Below are 12,655 nucleotides of genomic sequence, written 5' to 3'. Positions count from 1 at the left end.
GTAATGAGCCCTTGATCCCATACGGAGATGTTCCTTCTTCCCTCGTTTAAATGTACAGGAAACGGGTGGCACGAACAGAAAAGCTCAACAAGCACACGTGTGCATCACATGCATGAGAGTTTGTTTTCCGCCCCTCAGATGAGCTGGCTTTTGGTTTTAGGCGGGGGAGGCGGCTTCTCGGGCCAGGGTGAGGAAAGCAGAACTAACGCAGGGAGAGGGAGGACCGAGCTGCAAAGGAAATGGCCGGTCGGCGGGAGGGCGCAAGCTCGGGGTGGGTTAGGGGCATTTTCCTTGCGGCCGGGGAAGCGCGGGGGGGGGGCGGGGGGTTGCCAACAAATCTAAAGTAAAGAAGCTAGGACCTAGCTGCTAGGTTTTCGGGGATAGCAGCGCGGATGGAAGCCGGATTTGCCACCCGCAGGCGGCCGTGCCCGGTGCAGGCTGGAACGCTGCTCGGGCTCCAAGGACTCCGGAGGCTGGGGCGGAGGAAGCTGCGACTAGGACATCCACGGGCAAAGGGGGCCGGACACTGACGCGGGTCGTTGCCTGATCCCGGTTTCAAAGCATCTAATGGGGAACGGAGTCCAGCTTTAGGGGCGATCTTCCCCTGTCCGCGTCCTCCTCAGCCTCTTCCGGGAAGTGGCCTCGGCTCTGGCCAGGGGCTTGGGCTCAGACCCCGCAGCGCAGCGCGCAGGCGCCTCGGGACTGCGGCGGCCGCGGCGGGAGGGCGGGGCGTGCGAGCCGAGGGAAGCCTCCTCCGCGCCTGCGCCGGGCGCTCACTCCCAGGTCGGGAAACTAACCTGGAGCCGACGTCGCACACTCCCGGGACTCCGGTCCGGCGGCTCCTCGCTCCGGGGCGGCGTCGCATCGAGTGCCCGAGAGCACCGCTGGGGCGTGGGGAGGTAAGAGCCTCTGGGGACCTGCATCGTGGCTTCTGCTCAGCCCTGCTGCCGTCCCGGAGGGGGCGGGGTGCCGCTGGACGCTCTGCCCCAGGGTCTGGGTCTGGCCCTCTTCCTCCGGGGACCGAGCCTGGGCCCGGACCGGTTCCTTTTCTGATCCCCCTGAGCGGGCCGGGGAGTCCCGACCCTCCAGCTTCGGGTCCCCTCGATCAGGCGTGAAAGGCCGCATAGGCCTGGAGGGCAATCTCGGCGGCTCTTGGCCGGCGCTGCCGCCCCGGGTCGCCTGGAGCGCTCGTCTCTGCGGAGGCAGCGCCCCGGGCCGCTGCCGCTCCGGGGGAGGGGCTGCGCGGCTGCAGGGGCCGTGGTTCCCGCGACGGAAGGACTCGACCCCCGCCTGCGACCCGTCCTCGCCCCGGGTGCTTCCCGTCCCGGTCCGTGTTCGCATCACTTTGGACCGGAAGGATGCGGCAGTGTTCCTTCTCCACTACCCTTGCTCTGGTACCTTTGGAAAATGCTGATAGATGACCTAACTTTTAAACTCGTAATTTATTTGTATCTTCGTGATTGTAAATCATTGTTTTCCAGATTAAGAGTGTTCTTGTTAGACTCTTATGGAAACCAGCCCGTAAATTTGATACGTTGATGTTTTTACTTAACAAAATAGGCAACTTGTTGGTCGACTTAGGTTCCTTCGTTTATTTTCAACTCGTCGTTTTTTGAATTGGCAGAAGTTTAATGGTTTGATCTAGAAGTATTATATAATTTTCCACCCAATTTCTTCCTTTATTTCCTCCCCTCATGTTAAACTATATGCTAATGTCAAAAAGTTCTAAATATAATAATGAATAAGGAAAAAGAATCAATGATATTCCCATTATTTAGAAGTAATTAACCACAGTTAATGTTTTGACTTCATCTTCGAGCTTTTTTATATTTTTTAAAACTCATTTTTTAAAAATATATATTTTATTTTTTACAGAGAGGAAGGGAGAGGGATAGGGAGTTAGAAACATCAATGAGAGAGAAACATCGATCAGCTGCCTCCTGCACACCCCCTACTGGGGATGTGCCCACAACCAAAGTACATGCACTTGACTGGAATCCAACCTGGGACCTTTGAGTCCGCAGGCTGATGCTCTATCCACTGAGCCAAACCGGTCAGGGCGCCTGTCCTCTTTTATATTCTCTTCATAGGTGATCTCTTGCTGCCAATTCCCAATTCTTTATCTCAGACTTATTTACTGAAGCCGAGATCCTTAGATACAACTGCCTATTGGACATCTCCCCCAGGATGTATTCAAGTTACATGAAATAACAGTCCAGACGTGAACTCATGTTTTCCCTCAGTTCTGCTCCTCTTTGTATTGCCTGTCGTGGTCAGTGGTACTGCACAGTCACCCACAGTGGAAACCTGGCAGTAACCCTAGCATTCTCCCTTGCTTTCACTCTCCAATAGTTCCTGCTCTCTAACCACTTTTATATCTATCTCCTTTCCATTTGCACCGCACTGTCTGAGCCTAGGTCAGGTCCTCATCATCTGTTACCTTAACCATTTTAGGAGTCTCCTTACTACTGTTTTGTTGATTTTATTTATCTTCCATGTTGCTGCCAATTATTAACATCATGAAGACATTTTTAAGAAACTTTTTTTGTAAACATGGTAAATGTTTGTTTGTAAATCTTAGAGTATATAAATGACCCAGTGAGTAAACATATTACCTAAAACAGGTTATCATATATCTTATATTTCTTTTGTATCTTCTACTTCCCATGGTAGATTACTAGCACAATATGTCCATCTTGGTGGACTGAAATGGAAAGCATGTGCAGCCTAATAACATTTCATGAAAAAGGTTTCAGTATACAGTATTTGCATTATCAAACCTATGAATTGTTGGGTTATGCTATTATTTTGTAATTTATTTTACCTTATTGTATATTTTTAGGCATCAAATAATATAATGCTTAGTACATTGTTATATAGATAGAGATACTTTGTGAATAGTATTTATTGAATTGCATAATTTTTTAAAGAAAAATTCCTTGGCTTTTTCTAATGAAAAACTATTTCTAGACCTTTTAGTTCCTGTGCTTTATTTTTTTTGTACATTCTACATTCAGAGTTCCCGTACTGCTTTTTACTATTTTATTTATTTTTAATGTAATGGTTTTGTTTATCAAGGAGATACCTGTACATAATTTAAAGATTTAAGTACTATTACAAGACTTATAATGAAAACTAATAGTCCTCTGCATCAGTCCTTCTCTCCCTTGCATCCCATTCTCCAGAAGTGTCCCTTCTCAATCAACATTCCTCATCAGAATCATGAAATACAGAAACTGATTTGAGTAACTATTTTTTCAATTCCCCCAAGGATGGTATATAACTAGTTATACTTTAGCTGCATGGAAGAGCAGTTAATTTATTACATAAAGTGGATGCCTTTGGGCAGTGATTCTCAACCTTGGCTGCACATTAGAATCACCTGGGAATCTTTTTAAACTCCTGACTTCTGGCCCTGACCGGCTTGGCTCAGTGGATAGAGCGTCGGCCTGCGGACTGAGGGGTCCCGGGTTCGATTCCGGTCAAGGGCATGTACCTTGGTTGCAAGCACATCCCCACTAGGGGGTGTGCAGGAGGCAGCTGATCGATGTTTCTCTCTCATCGATGTTTCTAACTAACTATCCTTCTCCCTTCCTCTCTGTAAAAAATTAATAAAGTATATATATTTTTTTAAATCCTGATTTCTGGGCCCCATCCTCCCTAAATTCTGTTTCTTTGTTACTAATGTTGTGGCCTCACCCCATAACAAAGAAACAGACTTTCCGGAGGATGAGGCCCAGAAATCAGGATTTTAAAAAGATTCCCAGGTGATTCTAATGTGCAGCCAAGGTTGAGAACCACTGCCTTAGGACAGGGGTCCTCAAACTATGGCCCGGCCACATGCAAATACAAATATTGTATTTGTTCCCGTTTTGTTTTTTTACTTCAAAATAAGATATGTGCAGTGTGCATAGGAATTTGTTCATAGTTTTTTTTTTTAAACTATAGTCCGGCCCTCCAACAGTTTGAGGGACAGTGAACTGGCCCCCTGTTTAAAAAGTTTGAGGACCCCTGCCTTAGGGCATTAAGGCTTACTTCTCTCATAGAATCCTTATTGAGGAAGGCTGCTCCTGAAATAAATGATTATTCAACTCTTTTTTTACCTCTAATTTTTAAAATAGCATGCATACTTATACAGCTTTCTCCCCATTCTGCCCCCATCCTACCACAGTTTTAGATACTATGTACCAATTTCTGTTATAGAAGATGGGAGTATAGGTTTGTTATAACTACCTCCACCTATAAACACTGCATTGCATTGTTCCTCCCCTCTTTTCTATATTCATAAATTAGTTATGTTGATTTTTAGTTAAATCATTATTTAGTGTTCACATCATTGTGTAAATATTGTATACAGCTGAGCCTGGTAGTATATTATGATGATACTAGAGGCCCGATGCATGAAATTCATGCAAGAGTAGGCCTTCCCCCAGCTGCTGGCACCAGCTTCCCTCTGGCAGCTGGGACCCAGGATTCCCCTGAAGCCCTGGCTTCATCCAGAAGGTTGTCCAGAAGGACGTCTGGTCTAATTAGCATATTATGCTTTTATTATTATAGATTTCCTTTTTTATATAATTTTGTTTTTCCTAGAGTTATTAGCTCTTTTAGATATCTTTCCATGTACCTTATAATGGATGTTTTACAGCTTTTTAATGTATCTTTCATGTCTTTTATTAATCTATTAACAACCCTTCAGATAAGATAGATAAATCTCCTTTTTGTAGATAGAAACACATCAGATAATCTTTGTTTGTTTTTCAGTGTCTCTCTTGTAGTTGTCTGTCACTCTGTCAATCTCTGTGTCAATCGTGATGGGTTGCTCTCTCTCTAGGCCAGCTGTAGAGCTTTCTTCCCAGAGTGTGTCCCTTTATGGTCTGTGAGTTCCATTTGTCTTTCTTCGTGTTGGGTAGCCTGTTCCCAGGATTTCAGGTCTTCCACTTCCTTGCTATCTCCTTCATGTTGGTACATCTTCTAGTAGCTTCCTGAGAAAGACTGAATGGGAGGCAAATTTTTAGGATTCTACATGTCTATACATGTTTTTTTATTATACCCTTACACTTGGCTGATAGCTGATTATAGAATTCTACGTTGTAATAATTTACTTTTAGAATTTTGGAGACATGGTTCCATTGTTTTCTCGCTTCTAGTTTGCTATCATGAAGTCTACTTCCAAAATGACAGTCATTCCTTTGTATGTGACCTGTTATTTCTCTCTGGAAGCTTTTATATTTATTCACTAAGTATGTGTTAAGCATTTTTATGTGGCAGGCACTGGTCAAGATACTTTGAAAATATGGGTGAACAAAAATACAAGATTCCTGCGTTCATGGAGCTTAAATTTGCAGAGGGAGTTATTCTAAATGGTAAACAATAAATGTAATAAATACACTATACAAAATGTTAGAAGGTTGTAAATTAAATAAATGCCTAGAAAAGAGAAAAAGGAAAGCAGGATGGGATGGGGTGGTCAAGAGAGTTGGGGAAAGGAAAGGTGGGGGATGCATATTGCAGTATGATGTGGTGTGATCTTTCCTTAAACCACTCAGGTATTCTGAAATTTCATAATGATGTGGCTCGGTAAGGGTTTTTCATTAATTGTGTTTGGCCCTAAATGCACCCTTTCACCTAGGAACCATATCCTTCAGTTCTGGGATATTTCATTTGACACTTTGGTTCTTTCCCCCCCTATACTTTCTTTCTGGAGTCCTTGTAATTTGAATATTAGACCTTATTAGATTGGTTCTTTAATTTTCTAATACTTTTATTCTTCATCCCCTTCTTTTTGTTTTACTTCCTAGAATATTTTCTCAACTTTATTTTCCAATGCTTTGATTTCATTTTTTTAAACGTAGAACCGTTTTAGACTTACAGGATTATTGCACAGATAGTACAGAATTCCCATATACCCCACTCCCAGTTTCTCTGCTATTACAGCTTACATTAATATAGTACATTTGTCATGATTAGTGCAGTCCGTACATTATTCACATTACCTCAGTTTTTTCTAACAGACGTTTTCTGTTCCAGGATACCACATTACACTGAGTAGTTTCATCTCCTTAGGCTCCTCATGGTTGTGACAGTTTCTCAGTAATTTGGTTTTGATCCTCTTGAGTGTTGAGGATTAATAGTCAGTTATTTTGTAGAATGTCAATTGGGATTTGCCAGATGTTTTTCTCATGACTAGATTGTGGTAATATGTTTTGGGAGGAAGACAACAGAGATAAAGTGCCATTCTCATCACATCATACTGAGGGTACAGACTATCATTATGACTTGTCACTGTTGATCTTAACCTTGGTCCTCTGGCTTGAGGTAGTGTTTGTCAGGTTTCTCCACTGTGAAGTTGTTTTTCATACTGTACTCTTTAGAAAGTCACTGTGTGCAACATACACCTGAGCAGCGAGTTATGTTCCACTTCCTTAAGAACAAAGTATCTACATACATTATTTGGAGTCTTTCTGCATGGCAAATTTATCTTGTTCCCTCATTTACTTATTTAATCATTTATTTATCTCATAGATTGTTTTAAAGTTTTGGGTTATAATCCAGTACTACTTTATTTACTTTATTATTCAAATTGTTCCAGCTTTGGCTTTCTGGAGCTCTTTCAGTTGACTCCTGTATCCCTTTGACATACTTCCTACATTTTTGTGTGTGTGTGTGCATGTGTGCGTATGCGCACTCCCGCTCATGTATGTGCGTGTACTTTCTTCTTAGCATTACAAGATGCTCCATGCTCATCTTGTATATTTCCTGCCCCAGTCTTAGAATCAGCCATTTCTCTGAGGAATCTCGGTTCTTTTTATTGGAGAAACCAAGATCTAGGCACCAACTGTGATTGTTGCCATTGAGAGGTCTTGCTTCTATGCCCTCCCAGATGACAGAGCAATATATGTATATATACTGTATATGTGTATTTGTATATATGTGTATATATGTGTATATATATATATATGTACTATCTATATACAAATATCTAGAAATATTTCTATGTGTAATCATCTGTGCCATATTAAGGTAAACATGAGTTTGTTTATACTGATGTCTCAAACTCAAATCCATTACTACATAGATCAGTGATGGCGAACCTATGACACGCGTGTCAGAGGTGACATGCGAACTCAGTTTTTTGGTTGATTTTTCTTTGTTAAATGACATTTAAATATATAAAATAAATATCAAAAATATAAATCTTTGTTTTACTATGGTTGCAAATATCAAAAAATTTCTATATGTGACACGGCACCAGAGTTAAGTTAGGGTTTTTCAAAATGCTGACATGCCGAGCTCAAAAGGTTCGCCATCACTGACATAGATCATTGTAGCTTCCTTTCCTTGGTTATTTATAATCTTTCCCTCTAACAGAGAGAAAACTGGCTCCTACCATCAGCCATCAAATTATTTAATTTGAATTCCAGTATACATGTATGGTGATTTCAGAATTGTTAACCTGTACCCTCATGGGAAACAACTTTATCAAAAGTACAATGCTCGTGTTCCTTTTGCCTTTAGTATTACATACTCCACTCATTTCCAAAGATAGCACTTTATTTCTCTAGATAGATTCTTTTGTCACATTCTGCATTCCATTGGATAATCCCCTGACCTTCTTAATAATTTTTTTAATTTTTTTATTACTTAAAGTATTACAGAGAGTATTACATATGTCTCCTTTTTTCCCCCCCGCCCTTGACAATCCCCTGTGTCTTATGTCCATTGGTTATGCTTATATGCATGCATACAAGTCCTTTGGTTGATCTCTTACTCACCCCCCTTCTTAATAATTTTTAAAAAATTAGCATGCACTGAGGTTTATTCTTTGTGCTATAAAATTCTATGAGTATTGACAAAGGCTTAATGTCTTGTACTCACTGTTACAGTATCATACAGAATAGTTTCACCACCCTAAAACATCCATTTTGCTTTACCTGTTTAACCCTTCTCTGCCCCAGAACACTGGCAATCACTGATGTTATTACTGTCTCTGTAGTTTTACCTTTTCTAGAATGTCATGCAATTAAAATTGTACAGTATATATGTTTTTTTAGACTGGCTTCTTTCACTTAGAAATAAGCTTTTAAATTTTATGTATGTCTTTTTGTGGCTTTCATAGCTCACTTATTTATATCACTGAATAATATCCCATTGCATGGTTGTACCATAGTTTATTCACTTACTGACGGGCATCTTTTATGTTTCCAAATTTTAGCAGTTATGGATAGAGCTGCTGTAAACATTCAATTTCTTGTGTGAATATAAATCTTTAAATCAGTTGGGTAAATACTTAATAGTATGATTGCTGGATCATATAGTAAGACTTTGTTTAGTTTTGTAAGAGACTGCCAAACTGTCTTCCAAAGTGGCTGTACCATTTTTCCTTCCCACCAGCAATAAATGGGAGTTCCTACTGCTCAGTATCCTTGCAGCATTTGGTTTTGTCAGATTTTTGGATTTTAGCCATTGTAATAGATATGAAATGGTATCTCAATGTTTTAGTCTGCAGTTCCCTAAAGAAAATTGATGTTGAGCATTTTTTTATATGTTTATTTTCCATCTGTATGTGTTCTTTTGTGCTGAGGTGTTTGTTCAGAACTTTTACTCATTTCTTAGTATGTATTGACATCCTCTCTAATTCAGTAAGAAAAAAAGAAATAAAAGGTACACTTTTTGGAAAGGAACAAATAAAACTGCCTCTATTTGTAATGATATGATTTTTTCTTTAAATATATTTTTATTGATTTCAGAGAGGGAGAGGGAAAGAGAGATGGAAACATCAATGATGAGAGAATCATTGATTGGCTGTCTCCTGCATGCTCCCCACTGGGGATCAAGCCTGCATCCAGGCATGTGCCCTGACTGGGAGCTGAACCGTGACCTCCTGGTTCATAGGTCGATGTTTAACCACTGAGCAACACCAGCCAAGCTGGTTTGTCTGTATTTATTGATGGTGAAACTGACCACTGGATTCAGATATGTTGGACTGATCCCACCATCATACTTACCCTCCAACCTTTCATCTAAATTTCACCCATTGATAGCCATTGCCTAATCCATTTATGGTATTAGGGTCTGTGAGAAGATGATTTTAATACCCTTCTTTATTTATTTACTGGCATTCTTATCTAAAGGACTTACCCTCAGCAAATATTTTGTTATGGTAAAGCATGTCTTGTAAATAAAGGGTAGGATAAATTCTTGGCTCTTTTCCTTTAATGTATCAATTTCAGAGTTAATGGGTTAGTGCCCTAGCAACCCTCCAATGGGTGGGGGTTTGTTTTGTTTATGTTTTAAGCATCATTATGATCTTGGTTTTTATCTATTTGATTTATGTTCAGTCCTTTGCAGTCTTCATTCATTTGATGTCCAGTTGTCCCATTTAAGCCAGTGGGAGCCCTTCAACTTGTTTTCTGTGTCCTTTTGATATTATCATATTAGTCATTGATAAGATTCCTTTAGGGTCCTCAGGCTCATTTAATGGAGTTTCTGACACAGATTAATGGTTCATCTTTATTCATAAAACTAACTTTTACTTTTCTTGTTCCTCTCTATTGAATGCTTGTTTTCTGTTTCTTTAATTTCTGCTCTAAGCTTATAAATTTTTCATCTTCTTTTCTAGTATAAGTATTTAAGGCCCTAGGTATCTATTGAAGTTCCACTTTTGCTGAGTCTCACAAGTTTTTATATGCAGTATTTTATCTGGATGTAGTATACAGTGGGGCCTTGACTTACGAGTGTCCTGACTAACGAGTTTTTTGAGATACCAGCTGTCTCTCTGCCGATTTTTTGCATTGAGTTGATAGAGTAATTTGAGTTAACGAGCTCCTTAACGAATTAAACTCGTAAGTCAAGGCCCAACTGTATTTTTTTTTTTATAGGTAATTACTTTTTATCATACTGAATTAGGAAAAAATTGAAGTAGTTTTTTTTTTAATTAAATCTTTATTGTTTAGATTATTACATTTGTTCCTTTTTTTCCCCCCCATAACTCCCCTCCTCCCAGTTCCTGCCCCACCCTCCGCCCTCACTCCCCACCCACTGTCCTCATCCATAGGTGCACGATTTTTGTCCAGTCTCTTCCCACATCTCCCACACCCCTTTCCCCCCCAAGAATAGTCAGTCCATTCCCTTTCTATGACCCTGATTCTATTATAATCAACAGTTCATTCTGTTCATCAGATTATTTATTCACTTGATTCTTAGATTCACTTGTTGATAGATGCATATTTGTTGTTCATAATTTGTATCTTTACCTTTTTCTTCCTCTTCCTCTTCTTAAAGGATACCTTTCAGCATTTCATATAATCCTGGTTTGGTGGTGATGAACTCCTTTAGCTTTTCCTTATCTGTGAAGCTCTTTATCTGACCTTCAATTCTGAATGATAGCTTTGCTGGATAAAGTAATCTTGGTTGTAGGTTCTTGGTATTCATCACTTTGAATATTTCTTGCCACTCCCTTCTGGCCTGCAAAGTTTCTGTTGAGAAATCAGCTGACAGTCGTATGGGTATTCCCTTGTAGGTAACTGAGTTACTTTCTCTTGCTGTTTTTAAGATTCTCTCTTTATCTTTTGCTCTTGGCATTTTAATTATGATGTGTCTTGGTGTGGTCCTCTTTGGATTCCTTTTGTTTGGGGTTCTCCGCGCTTCTTGGACCTGTAAGTCCATTTCTTTCACCAGGTGGGGGAAGTTTTCTGTCATTATTTCTTCAAATAGGTTTTCAATATCTTGCTCTCTCTCATCTTCTGGCACCCCTATAATTCTGATGTTGGTACGCTTGAAGCTGTCCCAGAGGCTCCTTACACTATCCTCGCATTTTTGGATTCTTTTTTCATTTTGCTTTTCCGGTTGGATGTTTTTTGCTTCCTCGCAATTCAAATCATTGACTTGATTCTTGCGCTCCTCTGGTCTGCTGTCGGGCGTCTGTTTAATATTCGTTATTTCAGACCGTGTGTGCTTAATTTCTAGTTGGTTCCCCAATATAAGATCGAGGGTCTTATTAGTTTTCGTGTAGATCTCATTAAGTTTATCGGCAGCTTCTAAACAGTTCTTGAGAGACCTTAAAAGTGTGGTTCTGAACTCTTTCTTCCATTGACAATTTTGTCCTGTTTCTTTGTCTCCGCATTTTGTTATGCTTCTTTGGTGCACCCCCTAGTGGTCTTTGTTCGCAATCTTATAGATAAATCTTGATTGTTGTAGCTAATTCCAGGGAGGGTTTGACCTCCAGGCCAAGTGGCTATGAGAATCAGCTGTGTCAGCAGTGAGAGAACTTCTGTCCTCTAGGGAGGTGCTAATCTAGCCTTTGCCTGAGGCTATCCGGCAAATGCCTCTGTGCAGGGCTTGGGCAGGGCGGGTCGCACAGGATCAACAGGGTGGGCCGGAGAGAGCAGTTATGGCGGCTCTCAGTCCTGTCCCCAGGGGCTCTGCCTCTCTGAGTTCCAGCACCCGCTGCGAAGCTCGGAGAGAAAGCTGCACTCGCTCTGACCGAAGCCAGACAGTCCGCTTCTCCCGTTTGAGCCTGGGTCCCTAAAGACTCGCCTGTATCTGGAGCTCAGAGTCTGCGACTCCCTCCCGATTGAAAACAACAACCGCGCCCTCCGCCGCCAGCCCGCTCCGCGCACTCCGCACCTCAGAATTTGACTTCAGCACTGCGCCTCCTCTGAGTGTCCGTATGCGTTTCTCTTTCCTCCTAGTTTTAGGACTTCCACTCGGCCAGCGTTCCTGTGGTTTTGGGTGATGTCCGTTCTGTCTTTTAGTTTCACCTTTGAAGTAGTTGTTCAAAGCAGCAAACTCCGGCGTTAACCTATGCCGCCATCTTGGTTCTCCTCCATATTATTTTGTATTAGTTTCTGGTATACTCAGAATTTGACTTCAGCACTGCGCCTCCTCTGAGTATCTGTATGCGTTTCTCTTTCCTCCTAGTTGTAGGACTTCCACTCAGCCAGCGTTCCTGTGGTTCTGGGTGATGTCCCTTCCGTCTTTTAGTTTCACTTTTGAAGAACCCCAACTGTATTTATATTATTTAATATATGGTACTTATAACTATTTTTAGCTTTCAATTATGAATTTTTCTTTGATTCATGAATTATTTATATGTGTTTCAAAATTTACAGTAGTTAATGTTTGCATATTATGTTGTTAGAGTTGGTTTTCATGTCTTTTTTTTTTTTTTTGTATATATAGAGGCAGATTCCCCAACTAAATTATAGATGCCTCAAAGCAATACTCCCAAATTTTATTTGTGTCTATATCCTATGTTTTTTGGCATACAGTAGATGGCATAATACTTATATGTTAGAGAATAAAATGAACTATCATACTTTTTGTTTTCTAGGCATACAAGAATTAAATTCTGAATAAGTCTACAGGTAGGATGGACAGTTATTTTAAAGCAGCAGTCAGTGACTTGGACAAACTCCTTGATGATTTTGAACAGAATCCAGGTTTGTTGGTTTTTCATTTTTGTCACTAATGAAATTTTAAAATGTCTTTAATTCTATTATATCAGATACAGAGTACTCTTAGCAAAATTTGGTTTTGATTTTGGTCATATGATTATCTTCTACAAAAGATTCACTTATTTCATTATAACATATTAGTTTGTTCTTATACTGAATGGAACAAATAGCTAGAAATAAAAGTAAGTTAACTAAGTTTT

The 12,655-nt window shown here is 40.5% G+C and overlaps 1 protein-coding gene across 3 annotated transcripts in view; it reads left to right on the top strand.

The window, feature by feature from the left end:
• Positions 1-334: 334 nt before the first annotated feature.
• ZFYVE16 (zinc finger FYVE-type containing 16) overlaps positions 335-12,655 on the top strand; it is a 45,963-nt gene continuing 33,642 nt past the window's right edge. Inside the window, exons 1-2 of one of the 3 annotated variants that reach the window (XM_059694220.1) lie at positions 335-899; positions 12,332-12,440. In XM_059694220.1, the coding sequence (XP_059550203.1) occupies positions 12,371-12,440 (70 nt within the window). In that variant the 5' untranslated portion in view covers positions 335-899; positions 12,332-12,370. Of the gene's footprint in view, positions 900-1,278; positions 1,395-12,331; positions 12,441-12,655 lie in introns of those variants that run through there. The other 2 variants (XM_059694218.1, XM_059694219.1) reach the window with 2 other exon arrangements.

The sequence above is a fragment of the Myotis daubentonii genome, chromosome 4 (assembly GCF_963259705.1).
Source record: "Myotis daubentonii chromosome 4, mMyoDau2.1, whole genome shotgun sequence".
Classification (NCBI taxonomy): domain Eukaryota; kingdom Metazoa; phylum Chordata; class Mammalia; order Chiroptera; family Vespertilionidae; genus Myotis; species Myotis daubentonii.
This window is presented reverse-complemented; position numbering and strand designations above follow the sequence as displayed.